Raw genomic sequence first — 23,800 nt, forward strand, 5'->3', positions numbered from 1 at the left:
CCAGACAGAAGATACTTTGTTTGTTGTACAGGGTGGGATCTTTTTTCGTGTCAGTAAAATTAATTATGAGAGAAATGGTGGTGGAAACGCATTTATACTCAAATGCGATTATATATCGTGTGGTCCTCCTACTACGACTCGGGAAACCATGCAGTTTATTAGGCTACATATAAAATAAGTTATTATTAACTTCACAGGGACCTTCCAATAAATATTGAGTGTCTTATTCTGGTGACATGACAAATTATGCTCGACTGCCGTTTGATAAGTAAAAATAGTCTCGCTCTTTTCCATTATAATCTCAACATGTAGACGAGCCTACCTGTACAGCCTACCCATGCTGTTTCTGTTTATCTGTTGGCTAGAGCGCACATGCCAAGACCAGAATAGGCACGTTCGCTTTATAACTCAACAGTTTTTGACAAAACTATCAGTTAAATTCAATAAATGACGTTGAACTTTAGATTTGTATTAAGTACATGCACATTTAAGCGAAAAAGTACATTTTGTGTGCCCTACGTCATCACGCAAATCCGTTTGGTATAAACACCGCTGGTGGGAAAATGCGCATTCTTTCTTTATGCGGATGTAGAATAATTCGCATGAAAATCTGTCTCCAATTGAATGGAAACCTCGCTACCTTTCAAACATGTTTTTTTGCCGCGCACTTTACATGGTTGTAGGTTGCAACACGAGTCACATCGTTTGACTCCAGACATAAAACCTGTGCTGTGGGTTCCTTCCCTCGTTCTAACGATAACCGCTACGGGAGAAGAATCTTCTTCATTTAACGAAGGTGTTGGCAGGTTGCAGTTGTAACCTGCTATACCAGACTCGCAATAACCTCTCCGGGGTGTACTGGCTGAACATGTGTGGATGCCGCGCGAACTCACACACACACAGTGCAGACAGTGGGAGAATGCTGTTGCAATAAGGCTTGGTGGAACTTGTATTGCACTTCACAGCAAAACAATAAACACATTAATCTGAAGAGACACCTGTCTGATGGAATTTCACTGAAGAGGTCGCAAACTGGACTGTCTAATTTGGAAAAAGAAAGACAACAATACATACAGTATTTTGGGATGAATATAAATAAAATAATAAACATCCTCTGAAATTGTCTTTCTGAACATAAAAAAGTGCTTTAGTTTGTAAAGGCAACCCTGCCGATCAGAACAGAGAAGTAGAGACTCGTGTCGTTCTAAAAAACTTAATCTAAGTGGTTTGGTGCACATTTCTTCTTATTTCATATCAACCACCACGTCGTGTCTCATTGGAGAGATCGCAGTGAAATAACGGACTCCTTAACGGACGCGATCACATCAGATGAATCCTTTTCAAAGAGAAGGACTAGGCTATCACTGAGCTCACATCAACCCACAATAATGCCTACAGAAACACAAGCAAGTGGCTGTACATGTCAAACTACGTTTGGATTGTCAGGAATTCGCAGGTAAGGTATTGTATTTTCGATATTATTTTACCATGTGAACAAGTCAGTTCTTTACGCATACAACAACATTGCATGGGATTTTTGTGTTCACAGTCACAGCCTGCAGTAAGTACATCATGTTTTAGCGCGGAGTGAACTGAGTGCTTTTTGATTTATGAGAACATTTATCAACTGCCTAAATGTACATTATCAACTCAAATCGATATTTAAGACTATAGTTTATGTTCAATTTTCGGATTTTACTGTTGCTTTTTTAGGTAAACCAATGGATAGCACACGCATTGCACATAGGTTACGATGTGCCTGTGTGTTGGTGGCGGAACGGCTCTGATAAAGATATTGGTTTACAGGATGCTCCCGCGCGCTTTGTCTCCGTTCTTTTTCAAGTCTACATGCTGACAAGTGTTGTGCAATTGTCTACCCCATCAGTGCATTGTAATGTATTGTATTCCTGCGTTAGATAAGGACCGTTTAATGACTTGGTTTATAGGAAACACACAGTTACTTTTGGAATGTGTTTAGTCGTCTCAGGTGGTTTGAGAGGTGAGTGACAAACTCATGTCTACACAACATTCATCTTCATAAACCGACACATGGATACCTGAAATATAAATGGGTGTGCACATATGCCACTCTCTAATTGTTTTACATTGTGTCAGTAAATGCAGCTCTGTCACAGGTTCTGCTGTGGTGCAGTGGTTGCACAGCCTTTCCTCTACAGGGAGCCAGGTTTTCCTGTGTCTACACTTCTCAATGGCAAGGCTGGGCTCACTGAGCCTGTACTTTGTCAAGGTTTTTCTAAGGTTTTGATCAGTAACCGTTGTCAAATAGTTTGCCACCGTGTACTGCCGATCTACAGCCAGATAGCACTGCTTTTAGCTTTGTGTTTCAATACAAGGAATGTCGTTTTATTTTGACTGTTGTCATTTGGTTTATTCTGATTGATTGGATGTTCTAGTCCTGAGGTTTCAGTGTGTTACTAGAACAGGTCTGTGAACTCAGCCCCAGGACCAGCTGGATGAGGGGACTGAGGCTTCAGTGTGTTACTAGAACAGGTCTGTGAACTCAGCCCCAGGACCAGCTGGATGAGGGGACTGAGGCTTCAGTGTGTTACTAGAACAGGTTTGTGAACTCAGCCCCAGGACCAGCTGGATGAGGGTCCTGAGGCTTCAGTGTGTTAGTAGAACAGGTTTGTGAACTCAGCCCCAGGACCAGCTGGATGAGGGTCCTGAGGTTTCAGTGTGTTACTAGAACAGGTTTGTGAACTCAGCCCCAGGACCAGCTGGATGAGGGTCCTGAGGCTTCAGTGTGTTACTAGAACAGGTTTGTGAACTCAGCCCCAGGACCAGCTGGATGAGGGTCCTGAGGCTTCAGTGTGTTAGTAGAACAGGTTAGTGAACTCAGCCCCGGGACCAGCTGGATGAGGGTCCTGAGGCTTCAGTGTGTTAGTAGAACAGGTTAGTGAACTCAGCCCCAGGACCAGCTGGATGAGGGTCCTGAGGCTTCAGTGTGTTAGTAGAACAGGTTTGTGAACTCAGCCCCAGGACCAGCTGGATGAGGGTCCTGAGGCTTCAGTGTGTTAGTAGAACAGGTTTGTGAACTCAGCCCCAGGACCCGCTGGATGAGGGTCCTGAGGCTTCAGTGTGTTACTAGAACAGGTCTGTGAACTCAGCCCCAGGACCAGCTGGATGGGGGGACTGAGGCATCAGTGTGTTAGTAGAACAGGTATGTGAACTCAGCCCCAGGACCAGCTGGATGAGGGTCCTGAGGCATCAGTGTGTTAGTAGAACAGGTTTGTGAACTCAGCCCCAGGACCAGCTGGATGAGGGTCCTGAGGCATCAGTGTGTTAGTTGAACAGGTTTGTGAACTCAGCCCCAGGACCAGCTGGATGAGGGTCCTGAGGCATCAGTGTGTTACTAGAACAGGTTTGTGAACTCAGCCCCAGGACCAGCTGGATGAGGGTCCTGAGGCTTCAGTGTGTTAGTAGAACAGGTTTGTGAACTCAGCCCCAGGACCAGCTGGATGAGGGTCCTGAGGCTTCAGTGTGTTAGTAGAACAGGTTTGTGAACTCAGCCCCAGGTCCAGCTGGATGAGGGGACTGAGGCATCAGTGTGTTAGTTGAACAGGTTTGTGAACTCAGAGCCAGGACCAGCTGGATGAGGGGACTGAGGCATCAGTGTGTTAGTTGAACAGGTTTGTGAACTCAGCCCCGGGACCAGCTGGATGAGGGTCCTGAGGCTTCAGTGTGTTAGTAGAACAGGTTAGTGAACTCAGCCCCAGGACCAGCTGGATGAGGGTCCTGAGGCTTCAGTGTGTTAGTAGAACAGGTTTGTGAACTCAGCCCCAGGACCAGCTGGATGAGGGTCCTGAGGCTTCAGTGTGTTAGTAGAACAGGTTTGTGAACTCAGCCCCAGGACCAGCTGGATGAGGGTCCTGAGGCTTCAGTGTGTTACTAGAACAGGTCTGTGAACTCAGCCCCAGGACCAGCTGGATGGGGGGACTGAGGCATCAGTGTGTTAGTAGAACAGGTATGTGAACTCAGCCCCAGGACCAGCTGGATGAGGGTCCTGAGGCATCAGTGTGTTAGTAGAACAGGTTTGTGAACTCAGCCCCAGGACCAGCTGGATGAGGGGACTGAGGCATCAGTGTGTTAGTTGAACAGGTTTGTGAACTCAGCCCCAGGACCAGCTGGATGAGGGTCCTGAGGCATCAGTGTGTTAGTAGAACAGGTTTGTGAACTCAGCCCCAGGACCAGCTGGATGAGGGTCCTGAGGCTTCAGTGTGTTAGTAGAACAGGTTTGTGAACTCAGCCCCAGGTCCAGCTGGATGAGGGGACTGAGGCATCAGTGTGTTAGTTGAACAGGTTTGTGAACTCAGAGCCAGGACCAGCTGGATGAGGGGACTGAGGCATCAGTGTGTTAGTTGAACAGGTTTGTGAACTCAGAGCCAGGACCAGCTGGATGAGGGGACTGAGGCATCAGTGTGTTAGTTGAACAGGTTTGTGAACTCAGCCCCAGGACCAGCTGGATGAGGGCACTGAGGCATCAGTGTGTTAGTTGAACAGGTTTGTGAACTCAGCCCCAGGACCAGCTGGATGAGGGTCCTGAGGCTTCAGTGTGTTAGTAGAACAGGTTTGTGAACTCAGCCCCAGGTCCAGCTGGATGAGGGGACTGAGGCATCAGTGTGTTAGTTGAACAGGTTTGTGAACTCAGAGCCAGGACCAGCTGGATGAGGGGACTGAGGCATCAGTGTGTTAGTTGAACAGGTTTGTGAACTCAGAGCCAGGACCAGCTGGATGAGGGGACTGAGGCATCAGTGTGTTAGTTGAACAGGTTTGTGAACTCAGCCCCAGGACCAGCTGGATGAGGGCACTGAGGCATCAGTGTGTTAGTTGAACAGGTTTGTGAACTCAGAGCCAGGACCAGCTGGATGAGGGGACTGAGGCATCAGTGTGTTAGTTGAACAGGTTTGTGAACTCAGCCCCAGGACCAGCTGGATGAGGGCACTGAGGCATCAGTGTGTTAGTTGAACAGGTTTGTGAACTCAGCCCCAGGTCCAGCTGGATGAGGGGACTGAGGCATCAGTGTGTTAGTTGAACAGGTTTGTGAACTCAGCCCCAGGACCAGCTGGATGAGGGGACTGAGGCATCAGTGTGTTAGTTGAACAGGTTTGTGAACTCAGAGCCAGGACCAGCTGGATGAAGTGACTCTTCTTTGCTCAGTTCTTGGTATTGAATTTCTTGGTAATGATATGAGAGGGGGTCCCTGTATTTTAGTTTCCAAAATTGAATTGCTCATTGAGATTTTGTTATTAGTGGATGTTGGCTTAATTCTGCCCTGCATGCATTGTTTGTAGTTTTCCTCTGGACATGTAGAAGAATCTTCCAGAACTCTGCATGCAGGGTTTCAAAGGAGTGTTTGTCCCATTTGATGAAATCTTGTTTTGCAAGTGGACCCCACACCTTGCTGCAATCAAGTTCAATGACATATTCAATTCGTGCGTGCGTGTGTGTGTGCACACGTGCGTGTGTGTTAAAAGGAACAGCAGCAGTCAACAACAGAACTATCCGTCCCAGAGATAGGAGGGAGGTCTTCTCAGTCCAAAACAGAGCTGAATATCCGAATAATTCCCATCCAGAAAGATTTAGTTATAAAATAGTTTTTCTAACAGTATAGAGGAGGAAATGTCTCAGAACATACGCATCCAACTCATTTAACTCATTAAGATGTAGGATCTTAATTTGATCACTCTTTTTTTGCTGCGAATTTTTGCTGCACAGCAGGAAATACAAACTTGTAGTGTATCCAAGGTAAAAAAAGGTTTCTAAAGTTTGTAATTTCCACTTTAAAATGTCAGACTTGATTTACCCTAATGAAAAATCTCTAGAAAAAAAAATCTGCATAATAATTCATATCTCCTGTTGCCGAAGGATTACTGTGCATTTGGAAAGTATTCAGACCCATTGACTTTTTCCACATTTTGTCTCACGTTACAGCCTTATTCTAACATTGATTAAAGGACCAAGGTCCTTCTCCCCTGATTGCTCAGTTTGGCTGGGTGGCCAGCTCTAGGAAGAGTCTAGGTGGTTCCAAACTTCTTCCATTTAAGATTGATGGAGGCCACCGTGTTCTTGGGGTCCTTCAATGCTGCAGAATTTTTGGGGTATTATTTCCTAGGTCTGTGCCTCGACACAATCCTGTCTCGGCGCTCTACGGGCAATTAATTTAACCTCATGGCTTTATTTTTGCTCTGACATGCACTGTCAACTGTGGGACCTTATATAGACAGGTGTGTGCCTTTCCAAATCATGTCCAATCAATTGAAATGACCACAAGTTGTAGAAACATCTGAAGGATGATCAGTGGAAACAGGATGCACCTGTACTAAATGTTGAGTCTCATAGCAGAGGTACTGCATGTTAATAAAGTATTCTATTTTTTATTTGTAAAACATTTGCAAAACATTTGTAAAACATTTGTAAAACATTTGTAAAACATTTGTAAAACATTTGCAAAACATTTGTAAAACATTTGTAAAACATTTGCAAAAAATTCTAAAAACCTGTTTTTGTTTTGTCATTATTTGATATTGTGTTTAGATTGTTGATGGAAAACAAATATTTAATCTAATAAGGCTGTAACGTAACACAATGTGGAAAAAGGGACGGGGTTTAATTTTATATTCCAAATGAACTTTATTTGCCCTCCTTTAGCAAACTGTCTCAAATTCAGATCCTACATCTTTAGGGAATAAAGTGTCGTTTTGGCCGTATCCCTAGAGCCTAGAGAGAATTTTTATTTATTTTATTTTACCTTTATTTAACCAGGCAAGTCAGTTAAGAACAAATTCTTATTTTCAATGACGGCCTAGGAACAGTGGGTTAACTGCCTGTTCAGGGGCAGAACGACAGATTTGTACCTTGTCAGCTCTGGGATTTGAACTTGCAACCTTCCGGTTACTAGCCCAACGCTCTAACCACTAGGCTACACTGCCGCCCCAATGGAGTTCCTCCTCCCTGTCTTTCAGAGGGTGTAGTGTTGATCTGGATAATGGAGTCTCTTCTCCCTGTCTTTCAGAGGGTGTAGTGTTGATCTGGATAATGGAGTCTCTTCTCCCTGTCTTTCAGAGGGTGTAGTGTTGATCTGGATAATGGAGTCTCTTCTCCCTGTCATTCAGAGGGTGTAGTGTTGATCTGGATAATGGAGTCTCTTCTCCCTGTCTTTCAGAGGGTGTAGTGTTGATCTGGATAATGGAGTCTCTTCTCCCTGTCTTTCAGAGGGTGTAGTGTTGATCTGGATAATGGAGTCTCTTCTCCCTGTTATCACCAGGGGAACTGTAATCAATGGCCAAAGCATGTCCACACATACTGGGCACTCTGCAACAGCCCTGGAACAACCTTGTGGCTACACACATGCAGAGGGATGGACAAACACACACACACACACACACACACACACACACACACACACACACACACACACTCCTCCCCTTTAAATCATTCACACGTGTGTGTGTGACGCATTGTGTGTGTGTGTGTGTGTGTGTGTGCTGTACAGGAAGATGAGAGAGCAAGGCTATCAGTGATGATGGCTCCTGATAACATCATTAGAAAAGGATTCAATTCTAGTGGATTATGACTCTGTGTTTCCTTTGACTATAGTAGTTCCTAAAAGGATCCATCTACATGTTACCAATTCCATTATCCACATCTGAGTGTGTTTAGAGATTGGATCATACTGTAGGACTACAGCAGTCTTCAACCTTATCAGTCCTGAGACACCAGCAAAAAAACATCTGCATTTATCTGAATGTCCAGCTCTTATATTTAGGCCCAAGATGAAGTGGTTTACCATTTTATTTTCAGGACAACCCAGGGATACTAGTGAAACACAAAACAATTTGACATAAAATGTTACATTCATGAGCTTTATTGACAAAATATCAATAAATAAAAGGTCAGCCAAAATGAAAATGAAAATAAATGTATATGAATGCTGTAAGTGCAGAAATGAACAAGTCAGCTGTCACTGCAGCTATGTGAGCTTATTATACTCTATTACTGTAAAACCCATTCATACTCAGTGCTGTCTATTACTGTAAAACCCATTCATACTCAGTGCTGTCTATTACTGTAAAACCCATTCATACTCAGTGCTGTCTATTACTGTAAAACCCATTCATACTCAGTGCTGTCTATTACTGTAAAACCCATTCATACTCAGTGCTGTCTATTACTGTAAAACCCATTCATACTCAGTGCTGTCTATTACTGTAAAACCCATTCATACACAGTGCTGTCTATTACTGTAAAACCCATTCATACTCAGTGCTGTCTATTACTGTAAAACCCATTCATACTCAGTGCTGTCTGTTACTGTAAAACCCATTCATACTCAGTGCTGTCTATTACTGTAAAACCCATTCATACTCAGTGCTGTCTATTACTGTAAAACCCATTCATACACAGTGCTGTCTATTACTGTAAAACCCATTCATACTCAGTGCTGTCTATTACTGTAAAACCCATTCATACTCAGTGATATGTTTATTACTGTAAAACCCATTCATACTCAGTGCTGTCTATTACTGTAAAACCCATTCATACTCAGTGCTGTCTATTACTGTAAAACCCATTCATACACAGTGCTGTCTATTACTGTAAAACCCATTCATACACAGTGCTGTCTATTACTGTAAAACCCATTCATACACAGTGCTGTCTATTACTGTAAAACCCATTCATACACAGTGCTGTCTATTACTGTAAAACCCATTCATACACAGTGCTGTCTATTACTGTAAAACCCATTCATACACAGTGCTGTCTATTACTGTAAAACCCATTCATACACAGTGCTGTCTATTACTGTAAAACCCATTCATACACAGTGCTGTCTATTACTGTAAAACCCATTCATACTCAGTGATATGTTTATTACTGTAAAACCCATTCATACTCAGTGCTGTCTGTTACAAATCTAGACATCTACATTCTTTAGCATTGTGTTTAGAAAATCTGCTGCTTCTCCTTCTGCTTCTCCTTCTGCTTCTTCCTCTTCTTCCTCTCCTTCTTCTGCTTCTTCTTCTGCTTCTTCTTCTGCTTCTTCCTCTCCTTCTGCTCCTTCTTCCTCTTCTTCCTCTCCTTCTTCTGCTTCTTCTGCTCCTTCTTCTGCTTCTTCTGCTTCTTCCTCTCCTTCTTCTGCTTCTTCTGCTTCTTCCTCTCCTTCTTCTGCTTCTTCTGCTTCTTCCTCTCCTTCTTCTGCTTCTTCTGCTTCTTCCTCTTCTGCTTCTTCTGCTTCTTCTGCTTCTTCCTCTCCTTCTTCTGCTTCTTCTGCTTCTTCCTCTCCTTCTTCTGCTTCTTCCTCTTCTTCCTCTCCTTCTTCTGCTTCTTCCTCTCCTCCTTCTTCTGCTTCTTCCTCTCCTTCTTCTTCTGCTTCTTCTGCTTCTTCCTCTCCTTCTTCTTCTGCTTCTTCTGCTTCTTCCTCTCCTTCTTCTGCTTCTTCTGCTTCTTCCTCTCCTTCTTCTGCTTCTTCTGCTTCTTCCTCTCCTTCGTCTTCTTCCTTATCTTCTTCTTCTTCCTCTTCTTCGTCTTCTAACATAGGCCAGGTCCTGTTGTTACGTCGTATCCCAGTGATAATGCCTTACATTACTGCTGGGAAGAAAACACCTGCATTTGCTCAACCTGCTATTGGCTCAACATACCCTATGGTCATTGGCTCAACTTACCCTATGGTCATTGGCTCAACTTACCCTATGGTCATTGGCTCAACTTACCCTATGGTCATTGGCTCAACTTACCCCATGCTCATTGGCTCAACTTACCCCATGCTCATTGGCTCAACTTACCCCATGCTCATTGGCTCAACTTACCCCATGCTCGTTGGCTCAACTTACCCCATGCTCGTTGGCTCAACTTACCCCATGCTCGTTGGCTCAACTTACCCCATGCTCGTTGGCTCAACTTACCCCATGCTCGTTGGCTCAACTTACCCCATGCTCGTTGGCTCAACTTACCCCATGCTCGTTGGCTCAACTTACCCCATGCTCGTTGGCTCAACTTACCCCATGCTCGTTGGCTCAACTTACCCCATGCTCGTTGGCTCAACTTACCCCATGCTCGTTGGCTCAACTTACCCCATGCTCGTTGGCTCAACTTACCCCATGCTCGTTGGCTCAACTTACCCCATGCTCGTTGGCTCAACTTACCCCATGCTCGTTGGCTCAACTTACCCAAGGGTAAACATTTTGACTATATTAGCCAACACAGCTACAAGGATGCACTTTCATGCTCAGTTTAGGACCTGACATTGAAGCTTATAGAGACCCCAGCTGATGTACAGAACAATCATATTTGTACTTTGGTTTAGATACAAATATCATGAAACCTCTTAACTTTCTTCACAATTTTTTCCATGTTGATTTCTTCCTTCATATAGACTCCCTGAAATGATGACTTCTACCTAAGGATTAGTTGTTGTGTATGGTTTCCTTGAAACAGGGCCCTCAAGTTACTCCACTGTCCCCTATGTACCAAGCCTGCTGGTTACAGTGGTCCCACTGCTGTAGGCTTGTGGAGGTAACACCTTTATGATGGTTACAGGTGGAGGTGTAGCCTCTCGTCATGTGTGTTGTCACCTGTCATCCACTGCTGCCAAACAACAAAACCCAGGCATGTAGGCTACATATAGCTCACTGCCTGTCTCCCTCTGCCACACACACACACACACACACACACACACACACACACACACACACACACACACACACACACACACACACACACAGTCACACTTTTCCCATCACCATCAGCATGGTGTATCTACTGTGTCCTCTATCAGCCAGCCTCCCTTCACACAACTCAGCTTCATCCATCCATCCATCCATCAGCCTCCCTTCACACAACTCAGCTCCATCCATCCATCCATCAGCCTCCCTTCACACAACTCAGCTCCATCCATCCATCCATCCATCAGCCAGCCTCCCTTCACACAACTCAGCTTCATCCATCCATCCATCCATCAGCCAGCCTCCCTTCACACAACTCAGCTTCATCCATCCATCCATCAGCCAGCCTCCCTTCACACAACTCAGCTCCATCCATCCATCAGCCAGCCTCCCTTCACACAACTCAGCTCCATCCATCCATCAGCCAGCTTCCCTTCACACAACTCAGCTCCATCCATCCATCCATCAGCCAGTCTCCCTTCACACAACTCAGCTCCATCCATCCATCCATCAGCCAGCCTCCCTTCACACAACTCCACTCCATTCATGTGTGCCTAACCCATAAACCTCAGTTTCCAGGTCCTGCCTGTCTGGCTCCATGATAAAGCGTATGGGTTTTAGGCTGTTGTGCTGTCCCAAACTGATTCTACACACATCGCTGGGAGGTAATAGCATGGAGATAAAGATGATGTAGATGGCTAGATCTGTAACACACGCACACACACACACACACACACACACGCAAGCAAGCTGATGTAGATGGCTAGATCTGTAACAGACACACACACACACACACATACGCAAGCTGATGTAGATGGCTAGATTTGTAACAGACAGCACTGAGTATGAATGGGTTTTACAGTAATAGATGATGTCACTGAGTATGGATGGGTTTTACAGAAATACACATCACTAAGTATAAATGGGTTTTACAGTAATAGAATGGGTTTTACAGTGATACACATCTCTGAGTATGAATGGGTTTTAATGTAATACACATCACTGAGTATGAATGGGTTTCACAGTAACAGACAGCAGTGAGTATGAATGGGTTTTACAGTAATATAATGGGTTTTACAGTAATAGACATATCACTGAGTATGAATGGGTTTTACAGTAATATACATATCACTGAGTATGAATGAGTTTTACAGTAATATAAACTGCACTGAGTATGAATAGGTTTTCAGACACTGTGTGAAAATTAACGTTTGGCCTCAAATGGCACCCTGCTCCCTATATATAGTGCATTCCTTTGAACAGAGCCTTATGGGTGCGGTGCACTACATAGGGAATAGGGTGCCAATTGGGACGTAGATTAGTCTACCAGCAGCTTCCAGACAAGACCACAAGCTTGGTGATGTGCCAGCCAGTTGGCTTTTCTATTTAGGAACAGATTGGAATGGAAGAGTGAGTTAGTCATGATCATTCATTGATGTTCAATATGTGCAGAATAGCATTCAGCGTCATCACTGTCTGAAAGGGGAACCACGATGATGAGGAGGAAGAGCTTTACCTAATTCAGACCAGCTTCTTCTGTCTCTTGGTTGGGTCGAACTGGTACTCCTCCCATTGGAGAACCCTTCTTGGTTCCAGCTAGAACCCTTTTTGTTTCCATATAGATCGCTTCCATATAGATCGGTTCTACATGGAAGCAAAAGGGTTCTAACTTGAACAAAAAAGGGTTCTTCAAAGGTTTCACCTATGAGGACAGCCCGAAGAACTCCTTTAGGTTCTAGATAACGCCTTTTTTTTTAAGGTAGTGTCAGTCAGACAGGGAGGAATGGGGAGTAACAACACCAGCAGGGCGAGACAAAGCTCACCCAACCAATTGTATCCAGTATCGAGGTGCATTGTCTGTGGCCAATTCTTGCCCTCCATGACGTGAGTGTGGAGCAGCATGTAGTGTAGCGCCAAACAGGAAGGAATGAGTTGAAACAACGGTGTCATTATGACGGCCAGCATGGCAACACAAAGCTAATCCAGTATAGACCCCTGAGGTGAGTGCTGTGTTCATCCATGCCCCAGTGCTTCCTGGGACCACAAGCCTGCTGGTTTATTCATGGGGGGGGAGACTATGTGGAAGCCAGTGGGGGCAAGAGGATGAAGAGTGAGTGGGTGGAAGGAGAGAGAAAATAAGAATGAGAAAGAAGCGAAAAAGAGCGGGAGAGAGGAGGGAGGGGAAGGAGTAGAGAGAGAGAGAGCGCGAGGTAAGAGAGAGAGAGCGAGGTAGGAGAGAGTGGGAGGTGGGAGGTAGGAGAGAGTGGGAGGTAGGAGAGAGTGGGAGGTGGGAGAGAGAGGGAGGTGGGAGGGAGGTGGGAGAGAGAGGGAGGTGGGAGGGAGGTGGGAGAGAGAGGGAGGTGGGAGAGAGAGGGAGGTGGGAGAGAGAGGGAGGTGGGAGAGAGAGGGAGGTGGGAGAGAGAGGGAGGTGGGAGAGAGAGGGAGGTGGGAGAGGGAGGTGGGAGAGAGAGAAAGTAGGGAGAGAGAGAGGTGGGAGAGGGAGAAAGTAGGGAGAGAGAGAGGTGGGAGAGAGGTGGGAGAGAGAGGGGGAGGTGGGAGAGAGAGAGAGAGAGAGGTAGGAGAGAGAGGTAGGACAGAGAGAGGTAGGAGAGAGAGAGTTATGAGAGAGAGAGATAAGAGAGAGCGAGAGGGAGGGAGGGAGGAGAGAGTGGTAAGAGAGAGAGATAGGAGAGAGAGAGGGAGGTAGGAGAGAGGGAGGTAGGAGAGAGAGAGTGGGAGGTAGGAGAGAGAGGGAGGTAGGTAGGGGAGAGTAGGAGGTAGGAGAGAGAGGAGGGAGAGAGAGGTGGGAGAGGGAGAGAGAGGTGTGAGAGAGGGAGAGGTGTGAGAGAGAGGGAGAGGTGTGAGAGAGAGGGAGAGGTGTGAGAGAGAGGGAGAGGTGGGAGAGAGAGGGAGAGGTGGGAGAGAGAGGGAGAGGTGGGAGAGAGAGGGAGAGAGAGAGAGAGAGGGAGAGGAGAGAGAGAGAGGTAGGAGAGAGAGAGAGGTAGGAGAGGAGAGAGGTAGGAGAGAGAGAGAGGTAGGAGAGAGAGAGAGAGAGAGAGAGAGGTAGGAGAGAGAGAGAGAGAGGTAGGAGAGAGAGAGAGAGAGAGGTAGGAGAGAGAGAGAGAGAGGTAGGAGAGAGAGGAAGGAGAGAGAGAGAGGTAGGAGAGAGAGAGATTTAAGGGGATAGAGAGAGGTAGGAGAGAGAGGTGGGAGAGGGAGAGAGAGGTGGGAGAGGGAGAGAGAGGTGGGAGAGGGAGAGAGAGGTGTGAGAGAGAGGGAGAGGTGTGAGAGAGAGGGAGAGGTGGGAGAGAGAGGTGTGAGAGAGAGGGAGAGGTGTGAGAGAGAGGGAGAGGTGGGAGAGAGAGGGAGAGGTGGGAGAGAGAGTGAGAGGTGGGAGAGAGAGGGAGAGGTGGGAGAGAGAGGGAGAGGTGGAGAGAGAGGGAGAGGTGGGAGAGAGAGGGAGAGGTGAGAGAGAGGGAGAGGTGAGAGAGAGGGAGAGGTGAGAGAGAGGGAGAGGAGAGAGAGAGAGGTAGGAGAGAGAGAGAGGTAGGAGAGAGAGAGAGGTAGGAGAGAGAGAGAGGTAGGAGAGAGAGAGAGAGAGGTAGGAGAGAGAGGAAGGAGAGAGAGAGAGGTAGGAGAGAGAGAGAGATTTAAGGGGATAGAGAGAGGTAGGAGAGAGAGAGAGGTAGGAGAGATAGTTGGAGAGAGAGAGAGAGGTAGGGGAGAGAGGAAGGAGAGAGAGAGGTAGGAGACAGAGAGAGAGAGGTAGGAGAGAGAGACAGAGAGGTAGGAGAGAGAGAGGTAGGTAGGAGAGAGAGAGGTAGGTAGGAGAGAGAGAGGTAGGTAGGAGAGAGAGAGAGAGGTAGGGGAGAGAGAGAGAGGTAGGGGAGAGGAAGGAGAGAGAGAGAGAGAGAGAGAGAGGAAGGAGAGAGAGAGAGAGGTAGGAGAGAGAGAGAGAGGTAGGAGAGAGAGAGAGGTAGGGGGAGAGAGAGGTAAGAGAGAGGGAGAGAGGTAGGAGAGAGAGAGGTAGGGGAGAGAGGAAGGAGAGAGAGGTAGGTAGGAGAGATAGAGAGTGTGGTAGGGGAGAGAGAGCAGTAGGGGAGAGAGAGCGGTAGGGGAGAGAGAGCGGTAGGGGAGAGAGAGCGGTAGGGGAGAGAGAGCGGTAGGGGAGAGAGAGCGGTAGGGGAGAGAGAGAGAGGTAGGGGAGAGAGAGGTAAGAGAGAGAGAGGTAGGAGAGAGAGAGAGAGTTAGGGGAGAGAGAGAGATAGGAGAGAGATAAAGAGGTAGGAGAGAGAGAGGTAGGAGAGAGATGGGTAGGAGAGAGAGAGATAGGTAGGAGAGAGCGAGATAGGTAGGAGAGAGAGAGAGGTAGGAGAGAGAGAGAGGTAGGAGAGAGAGACGGGAAGGGGGGATTAACAGAGAACCACTTCGGACTGAAAACCTAAAGACTGACGTAACAATGAGGGATAGTGAGCTGTGTGGTCCCCTGATAGTTTTCCCAGGCTGTGCTGAATGAGGCATGGATAAAACGTCAGGGTTTAGAAGGTCACTGGATACATAATCAATCTTCTCTTTAGGTGGTCATCCCACGGTGACAGCCAGCCAAGCAGGCCAGACCTGCCCCAGATTCCTTTACCTATTCATCTAGTACTGAATGTCTATGGCAGATACATGGTAGTTTATGGGATACATGTATAACGTGGTAGTTATGGGATACATGTATAACGTGGTAGTTATGGGATACATGTATAACGTGGTAGTTATGGGATACATGGTAGTTATGGATACATGGTAGTTATGGGATACATGGTAGTTATGGGACACATGTATAACGTGTTAGTTATGGGATTCATTTGTAACATGGTAGTTATGGGATACATGGTAGTTATGGGATACATGTATAACGTGGTAGTTATGGGATACATGGTAGTTATGGGATACATTGTAGTTATGGGATACATGGTAGTTATGGGATACATTGTAGTTATGGGATACATGGTATGTATGGGATACATGTATACCATGGTAGTTATGGGACACATGGTAGTTATGGGACACATGGTAGTTATGGGATACATTGTAGTTATGGGATACATGGTAGGTATGGGATACATGTATACCATGGTAGTTATGGGATACATGGTAGTTATGGGATACATGGTAGTTATGGGATACATGGTAGTTATGGGATACATATTTAATGTGGTAGTTATGGGATACATGTATACCATGGTAGTTATGGGATACATGGTAGTTATGGGATACATGGTAGTTATTGGATACATGTATAACATGGTAGTTATGGGATACATGGTAGTTATTGGATACATGTATAACGTGGTAGTTATGGGATACATATTTAACATGGTAGTTATGGGATACATATTTAACGTGGTAGTTATGGGATACATTTATCCCATTGTAGTTATGGGATACATGGTAGTTATGGGATACATGTATAACGTGGTAGTTATGGGATTAATTTGTAACATGGTAGTTATGGGATACATGGTAGTTATGGGATACATGGTAGTTATGGGATACATGGTAGTTATGGGATACATGGTAGTTATGGGATACATGGTAGTTATGGGATATGTGGTAGTTATGGGATACATGGTAGTTATGGGATACATGGTAGTTATGGGATACATGTATAACGTGGTAGTTATGGGATTAATTTGTAACATGGTAGTTATGGGATACATGGTAGTTATGGGATACATGGTAGTTATGGGATACATGGTAGTTATGGGATACATGGTAGTTATGGGATACATGGTAGTTATGGGATATGTGGTAGTTATGGGATACATGGTAGTTATGGGATACATGGTAGTTATGGGATACATGTATAACGTGGTAGTTATGGGATTAATTTGTAACATGGTAGTTATGGGATACATGGTAGTTATGGGATACATGGTAGTTATGGGATACATGGTAGTTATGGGATATGTGGTAGTTATGGGATACGTGGTAGTTATGGGATACATGGTAGTTATGGGATACATGTATAACGTGGTAGTTATGGGATACATGGTAGTTATGTTATGGGATACATGGTAGTTATGTTATGGGATACATGGTAGTTATGGGATACATGGTAGTTATGGGATACATGGTAGTTATGGGATATGTGGTAGTTATGGGATACATGGTAGTTATGGGATACATGGTAGTTATGGGATACATGTATAACGTGGTAGTTATGGGATACATGTATAACGTGGTAGTTATGGGATACATGGTAGTTATGTTATGGGATACATGGTAGTTATGGGATACATACGATATGACATTCTAATACTTTTCAGGGTTGGGGTTTATTTGAATGTTACCATCCACCAGCATGGCATTGTTTATTAATCAGAAACACCTGCAAAGTTATTCCCTCTTCACAAGCCATGACTGAGCTGAACCTAACAGCTTTTGGCTGTAGTTGAGCCATGGAGCAAATTAAAATACAAATTGATATACCACGTGTATGTTTCTGCACCTCACATTATTTACCAGAAAATTAACAATTCAGTGGGTCTTTTGTAAATGTTAACTTATTTTTGAGCTACTCTGTATAAAAAAAACGTGTAACATAAATGTTATATTTGCGTGATATTGATTACATTTTGCTACCTTCCTCCCACCGTCACCCAAAGATTAACGCTTTTAACCTCTACTAAGTCGTGCTTCACTGCTTTGATTGGTGCAGCTAGAAACCACAAGTGTCTATCCTGTAATGAACAGGCTCACGTGATATACAATTCAAGGAACCGGTTTATCTATACTGAACAAAAATACAGAACCAGTCAAAAGTTTGGACACACCTACTCATTCAAAGGGTTTTCTTTATTTTATACTATGTTCTACATTGTAGAATAATAGTGAAGACATCAAAACTATTAAATAACACATATGGAATCATGTAGTAACCAAAATAGTGTTGAACACATCAAAATATATTTCATATTTGAAATTCTTCAAAGTAGCCACCATTTGCCTTGATGACAGCTTTGCACACCTCAGATTTCGCACTTCCTGGTTGGATTTGTCTCAGGTTTCGCCTGCCATATGAGTTCTGTTATACTCACAGACATCATTCAAACAGTTTTAGAAACTTCAGAGTGTTTTCTATCCAATACTACTACTAATATGCATATTAGCATCTGGGACAGAGTAGCAGGCAGTTTACTCTGGGCACCTTATTCATCCAAGCTACTCAATACTGCCCCCCAGTCACAATACTGCCCCCCAGTCACCAAGATTAATAGTGGTTTATTTGCAGCAATTCAACCATGTAGGCCTGATTCATGCGGTCTCTACTGAACAATTGATGTGTCTGTTACTTAGCATTTATTTGGGCTGCAATCTGAGGTCCCCTTAGTTTGAAGATGTAATCTGAAGACAGGTGTTTTCTCCATCTTTTTAGTTCTCATACTCATACTCATACCCCAACCTGGGCTCGAACCAGGGACCCTCAGGACACAACTGCCTCCCACGAAGCATCGTTACCTATCGCTCCACAAAAGCAATGAGTAGGTGTGTACAAACTTTTGACTGGTACTGTATGTGTTTACATACCTGTTAGTGAGCATTTCTCCTTTGCCAATTGACCAGAGTTGTGGCCACAGAAAGTAATGTTTATATCTCTACCATAAGCCACCTCCAACGTTATTTTATGGAATTTAGCAGTACGTCGAAACAGCCTCACAACCACAGGCCACGTGTAACTACGCCATTGGTCCATTGGTCCATTGTCGTGCCATTCATCCGCCGCCATCCCCTCATGTTTCAGCATGATAATGCACGGCCCCATGTCGTAAAGATCTGTACACAATTCCTTGAAGCTGTATACTTACCAGACATGTCACCCATTGAGCATGTTTGGGATGCTCTGGATCTACGTGTACGACAGCGTGTTCCATAACCCGCACTATCCAGCAACTTTGCACCACCATTAGGAGAGGAGTGGGATAACATTCCACAGGTTACAATCAACAGCCTGATCAACTCTATGCGAAGGAGATGTGTCAAACTGCATGAGGTAAAAGGGGGTCACACCAGGTAGTTACTAGTTTTCTGATCCACGCCCCTACTTTTTTAGAGGATCTGTGACCAAGAGATGCATATCTGTATTCCCAGTCATGTGAAATACATAGATTAGTGCCTAATTCATTCATTTAGATCTTTGAACCAAAGGTTGCCCTGTGACCATTATGATGTAGAAAAACGCATGTATTTTATGGACGGTGCCAAAACTTTGGATATAACAATAGATGGCAATGTCATATGGTGTAGTTAAGGAAAACCAAGCAACAACAAATAACATTAGGTAGCTAGATAAGGTTAGCATGAAAGCTAGATAAGGTGAGCATGAAAGCTAGATAAGGTGAGCATGAAAGCTAGATAAGGTGAGCATGAAAGCTAGATAAGGTGAGCATGAAAGCTAGATAAGGTGAGCATGAAAGCTAGATAAGGTGAGCATGTTAGCTAGATAAGGTTAGCATGAAAGCTAGATAAGGTTAGCATGAAAGCTAGATAAGGTTAGCATAAATGCTAGAAAAGGTTAGCATGTTAGCTAGCTACGCTGACAGCTGTCAGTTCCCCTATTTTATTGATGTTCCTCCCCTCCACGTGGAAAGCACCATGACGTTCTTTCCCACCCCCAATTCGTGAATATGTTTAAGTAGCCTGCTAAGTTAAGAAACCGATTAAACTAGCCTGCTAATATTGTTGCACTCGCTAAGTCTAGCGGTCTTAGGCCTAGTTAACTGGTATGTAACCTGAATGAAAGTGTGCAGGGAGACAGCAACCTTACAGCTCTGTCTTGACTCCTTTGGGAAACCAAGAGGATTAATATATTCAGATGGTGATGGAAACAAATAGATACAAAAAGAACAACAACGAAACAGCACGCCTAAACTAAAGATACAAAAACAAACGAACGGTCTCGTGGCCACCAAACCGCTCAGCACCCTCAGGACTCGCAAGCCGCGACAACAACTAACGATCACCCTATTTGGCAGCACCATAATGTGCTTATCCACCAGGCTCAGTACCTGCTGTCCTCTGGGGGAAGGAGTGTGGATGGATTGGAAGGAGTGTGGATGGATTGGAAGGAGTGTGGATGGATTGGAAGGAGTGTGGATGGAGTGTGGATGGAGTGTGGATGGAGTGTGGATGGAGTGTGGATGGAGTGTGGAAGGAGTGTGGAAGGAGTGTGGATGGAGTGTGGATGGAGTGTGGATGGAGTGTGGATGGAGTGTGGATGGAGTGTGGACGTGTTTCATGGATAGTGTGTTTGTCTATGTCCTAACACTAACCTTCCCCAAGTTCCCCCATATCATGACAGTCATTCTTCGGAGTTGGAACTTAAACAATAATTTCTGCTCTAGTGCAGGAATTACCTATAAAATAGGGGCAGCGTTGCCCTCTAGTGGGCACCTTTAATTAAGGAGACAGATTGGGGTATGGTCCTGCGATAGACTAGCGTGCTGTCCAGGGGTGTACTGGTATGTCAAGTAAGTGATAGCATCCATCCATACATTCATCCATTCATCATCCATTAATCCATCCATTCACTATCCATTCATCATCCATCCATCCACCATCCATCCATTCATCATCCATTAATCCATCCATCCATAAATCCATCCATTCACCATCCATTCGTTCACCATCCATCCATTTGTTCACCATCCATTCGTTCACCATCCATTCACCATCCGTCTGTTCATCCTTCCATTCACTGTCCATTCATCCACACATTCATCCATTCACCATCCATTCACCATTCATCCATCTATTCATCCTTCCATTCACCATCCATTCATCATCCATAAATCCATCCATTCACTATCCATTCATCCATCCATTCATCCATTCACCATCCATTCATCCTTCCACTCATCATCCATTCACCATCCATTCACCATCCATTCACCATCCATGCATCCTTCCATTCACCATCCATTCATCATCCATTCACCATCTATCCATTCATCCATTCATCATCCATTCATCCTTCCATTCACCATCCATTCACCATCCATCCATTCACCATCCATCCATTCACCATCCATTCATCCATCTATTCATCCTTCCATTCACCATCCATTCATCATCCATAAATCCATCCATTCATTATCCATTCATCCATCCATTCATCCATTCACCATCCATTCATCATCCATTCATCATCCATTCATTCATCCAAACAAGCCTCAAGGAGGAGAGCATCGACATCTGTGGGGAGGGAGGTGCACACACACTCTCTCACACACACATACTCGCTCACTCACTCGCTCACTCACACATATATAAACACATGTATACACACACATATATAAACACATGTATACACACACATGTATGTATGTGTATGTATATATATATATATATATATATATATATATATATATATATACAGTATATACACACACACACATATTCACTTATACACACACATATATACACACATGTACACACACATACACACACATATACAGTGGCTTGCGAAAGTATTCACCCCCTTGGCATTTTTCCTATTTTGTTGCCTTACAACTTGGAATTAAAATAGATTTTTAGGGTTTGTATCATTTGACTTACACAACATGCCTACCACTTTGAGAAATAAGACAAAAAACTGAAAACTTGAGCGTGCATAACTATTCACCCCCCAAAGTCAATACTCTGTACAGCAATTACAGCTGCATGTCTCTTGGGGTATGTCTCTATATGCTTGGCACATCTAGTCATTGGAATTTTTGGCCATTCTTCAATACAAAACTGATCCAGCTCCATCCAAGTTGGATGGGTTCCGGTGTACAGCAATCTTTAAGTCATACCACAGAATCTCAATTGGATTGAGGTCTGGGCTTTGACTAGGCCATTACAAGACATGTAAATGTTTCCCCTTAAACCACTCGTGTTGCTTTAGCAGTATGCTTAGGGTCATTGTCCTGCTGGAAGGTGAACCTCCATCCCAGTCTCAAATCTCTGGAAGACTGAAACAGGTTTCCCTCAGGAATTTCCCTGTATTTAGCGCTATCCATCATTCCTTCAATTCTGACCAGATTACCAGTCCCTGCCGATGAAAAACATCCCCACAGCATGATGCTGCCACCACCATGCCTCAATGTTGGGATTATGTTGAGCTGGTGTAACTGAGTCAGGTTTGTAGGCCTCCTTGCTAGGCCTCCTTGCTCACACGTGCGTTCCTTGCTCATGATGCCATCTATTTTGTGTGATGGGGTGATGAGAGGTGTTGGGATTGCGCCAGATATAGCGTTTTCCTTGATGGCCAAAAAGCTCAATTTTAGTCTCATCTGACCAGAGTACCTTTTTCCATATGTTTGGGGAGTCTCCCACATACCTTTTGGTGAACACCTAAAGTGTTTGTTTATTTTTTTGTTTAAGCAATGGCTTTTGTCAGGCCACTCTTCTGTAAAGCCCAGCTCTTTGGCTTGTACGGTGGTCCTACGGACAGATACTCCAATCTCTGTGTGGAGCTTTGCAGCTCCTTCAGTGTTTTCTTTGGTCTCTTTGTTGCCTCTCTGATTAATGCCCTCCTTGCCTGGTCTGTGAGTTTTGGTGGGTGACCATGTCTTGGCGGGTTTGTTGTGGTGCCATATTCTTTCCATTGTTTTTATAATGGATTTAATGGTGCTCCGTGGGATGTTTGAAGTTTCTGATATTTTTTATAACCCAACCCTGATCTGTACTTCTCCACAACTTTGTCCCTGACCTGTTTGGAGAGCTCCTTGGTCTTGATGGTGTCCCTTGCTTAGTGGTGTTGCAGACTCTGGGGCCTTTCAGAACAGGAGCATATATACTGAGATCATGTGACAATTAGATTGCACACAGGTGGACTTTATTTACCAAATTATGTGACGTCTGAAGGTAATTGATTGCACCAGATCTTGGCCCCACTTTTCTGTTTTTATTTTTTCACATTTTATGAAACATGTATTTGTTTTTATTTCACTTCACTAATTAGGACTATGACATGAAATCCAAATAAAAATCTATTTAAATTACAGGTTGTAATGCATCAAAATAGCAAAAATGCCAAGGGGCACTGGAAACACACACACACACACACACACACACATATACAGTCGTGGCCAAAAGTTTTGAGAATGACACAAATATTTATTTTCACCAAGTCTGCTGCCTCAGTTTGCATGATGGCAATTTGCATATACTCCAGAATGTTATGAAGAGTGATCAGATTAATTGCAGTTAATTCCAAAGTCCCTCTTTGCCATGCAAATGAACTGAATCCCCCAAAAACATTTCCACTGCATTTCAGCCCTGCCACAAAAGGACCAGCTGACATCCTGTCAGTGATTCTCTCGTTAACACAGGTGTAAGTGTTGACGAGGACAAGGCTAGAGCTCACTCTATCATGCTGATTGAGTTCGAATAACAGACTGGAACCTTCAAAAGGAGGGTGGTGCTTGGAATCATTGTTCTTCCTCTGTCAACCATGGTTAACCTCAAGGAAACACGTGCTGTCATCATTGCTTTGCACAAAAAGGGCTTCACAGGCAAGGATATTGCTGCCAGTAAGATTGCACCTACCTCAACCATTGAGTGCATCTGCGCTTAGAGTGAGGCTAAGACTTTTGGAGGATGGCCTGATGTCAAGAAGGGCAGCAAAGAAGCCACTTCTCTCCAGGAAAAACATCAGGGACAGACTGATATTCTGCAAAAGGTACAGGGATTGGACTGCTGAGGACTGGGGTAAAGTCATTTTCTCTGATGAATCCCCTTTCCGATTGTTTGGGGCTTCCGGAAAAAGGCTTGTCCGGAGAAGACAAGGTGAGCGCTACCATCAGTCCTGTGCCATGCCAACAGTAAAGCATCCTGAGACCATTCATGTGTGGGGTTGCTTCTCAGCCAAGGGAGTGGGCTCACTCACAATTTTGCCTAAGAACACAGCCATGAATAAAGAATGGTACCAACACATTCTCCGAGAGCATCTTCTCCCAACCATCCAGGAACAGTTTGATGACGAACAATACCTTTTCCAGCATGATGGAGCACCTTGCCATAAGACAAAAGTGACAACTAAGTGGATCGGGGAACAAAACATCAATATTTTGGGTCCATGGCCA

At 44.6% G+C, this 23,800-nt stretch overlaps 2 protein-coding genes across 2 annotated transcripts in view; one reads left to right on the forward strand and one right to left on the reverse strand.

The window, feature by feature from the left end:
* Nucleotides 1-597: 597 nt before the first annotated feature.
* LOC109879447 (synapse differentiation-inducing gene protein 1-like) overlaps nt 598-23,800 on the forward strand; it is a 93,296-nt gene continuing 70,093 nt past the window's right edge. Inside the window, 1 exon segment of the mRNA XM_020471612.2 lies at nt 598-1,456. The gene's annotated coding sequence lies outside the window, so the exon portion shown is untranslated.
* LOC116356198 (cilia- and flagella-associated protein 251-like) lies at nt 8,936-9,556 on the reverse strand. The gene has a single exon (XM_031800516.1). The coding sequence runs from the start codon at nt 9,554-9,556 to the stop codon at nt 8,936-8,938; it is 621 nt and encodes a 206-aa protein (XP_031656376.1).

The sequence above is a fragment of the Oncorhynchus kisutch genome, linkage group LG21 (assembly GCF_002021735.2).
Source record: "Oncorhynchus kisutch isolate 150728-3 linkage group LG21, Okis_V2, whole genome shotgun sequence".
Lineage (NCBI taxonomy): Eukaryota > Metazoa > Chordata > Actinopteri > Salmoniformes > Salmonidae > Oncorhynchus > Oncorhynchus kisutch.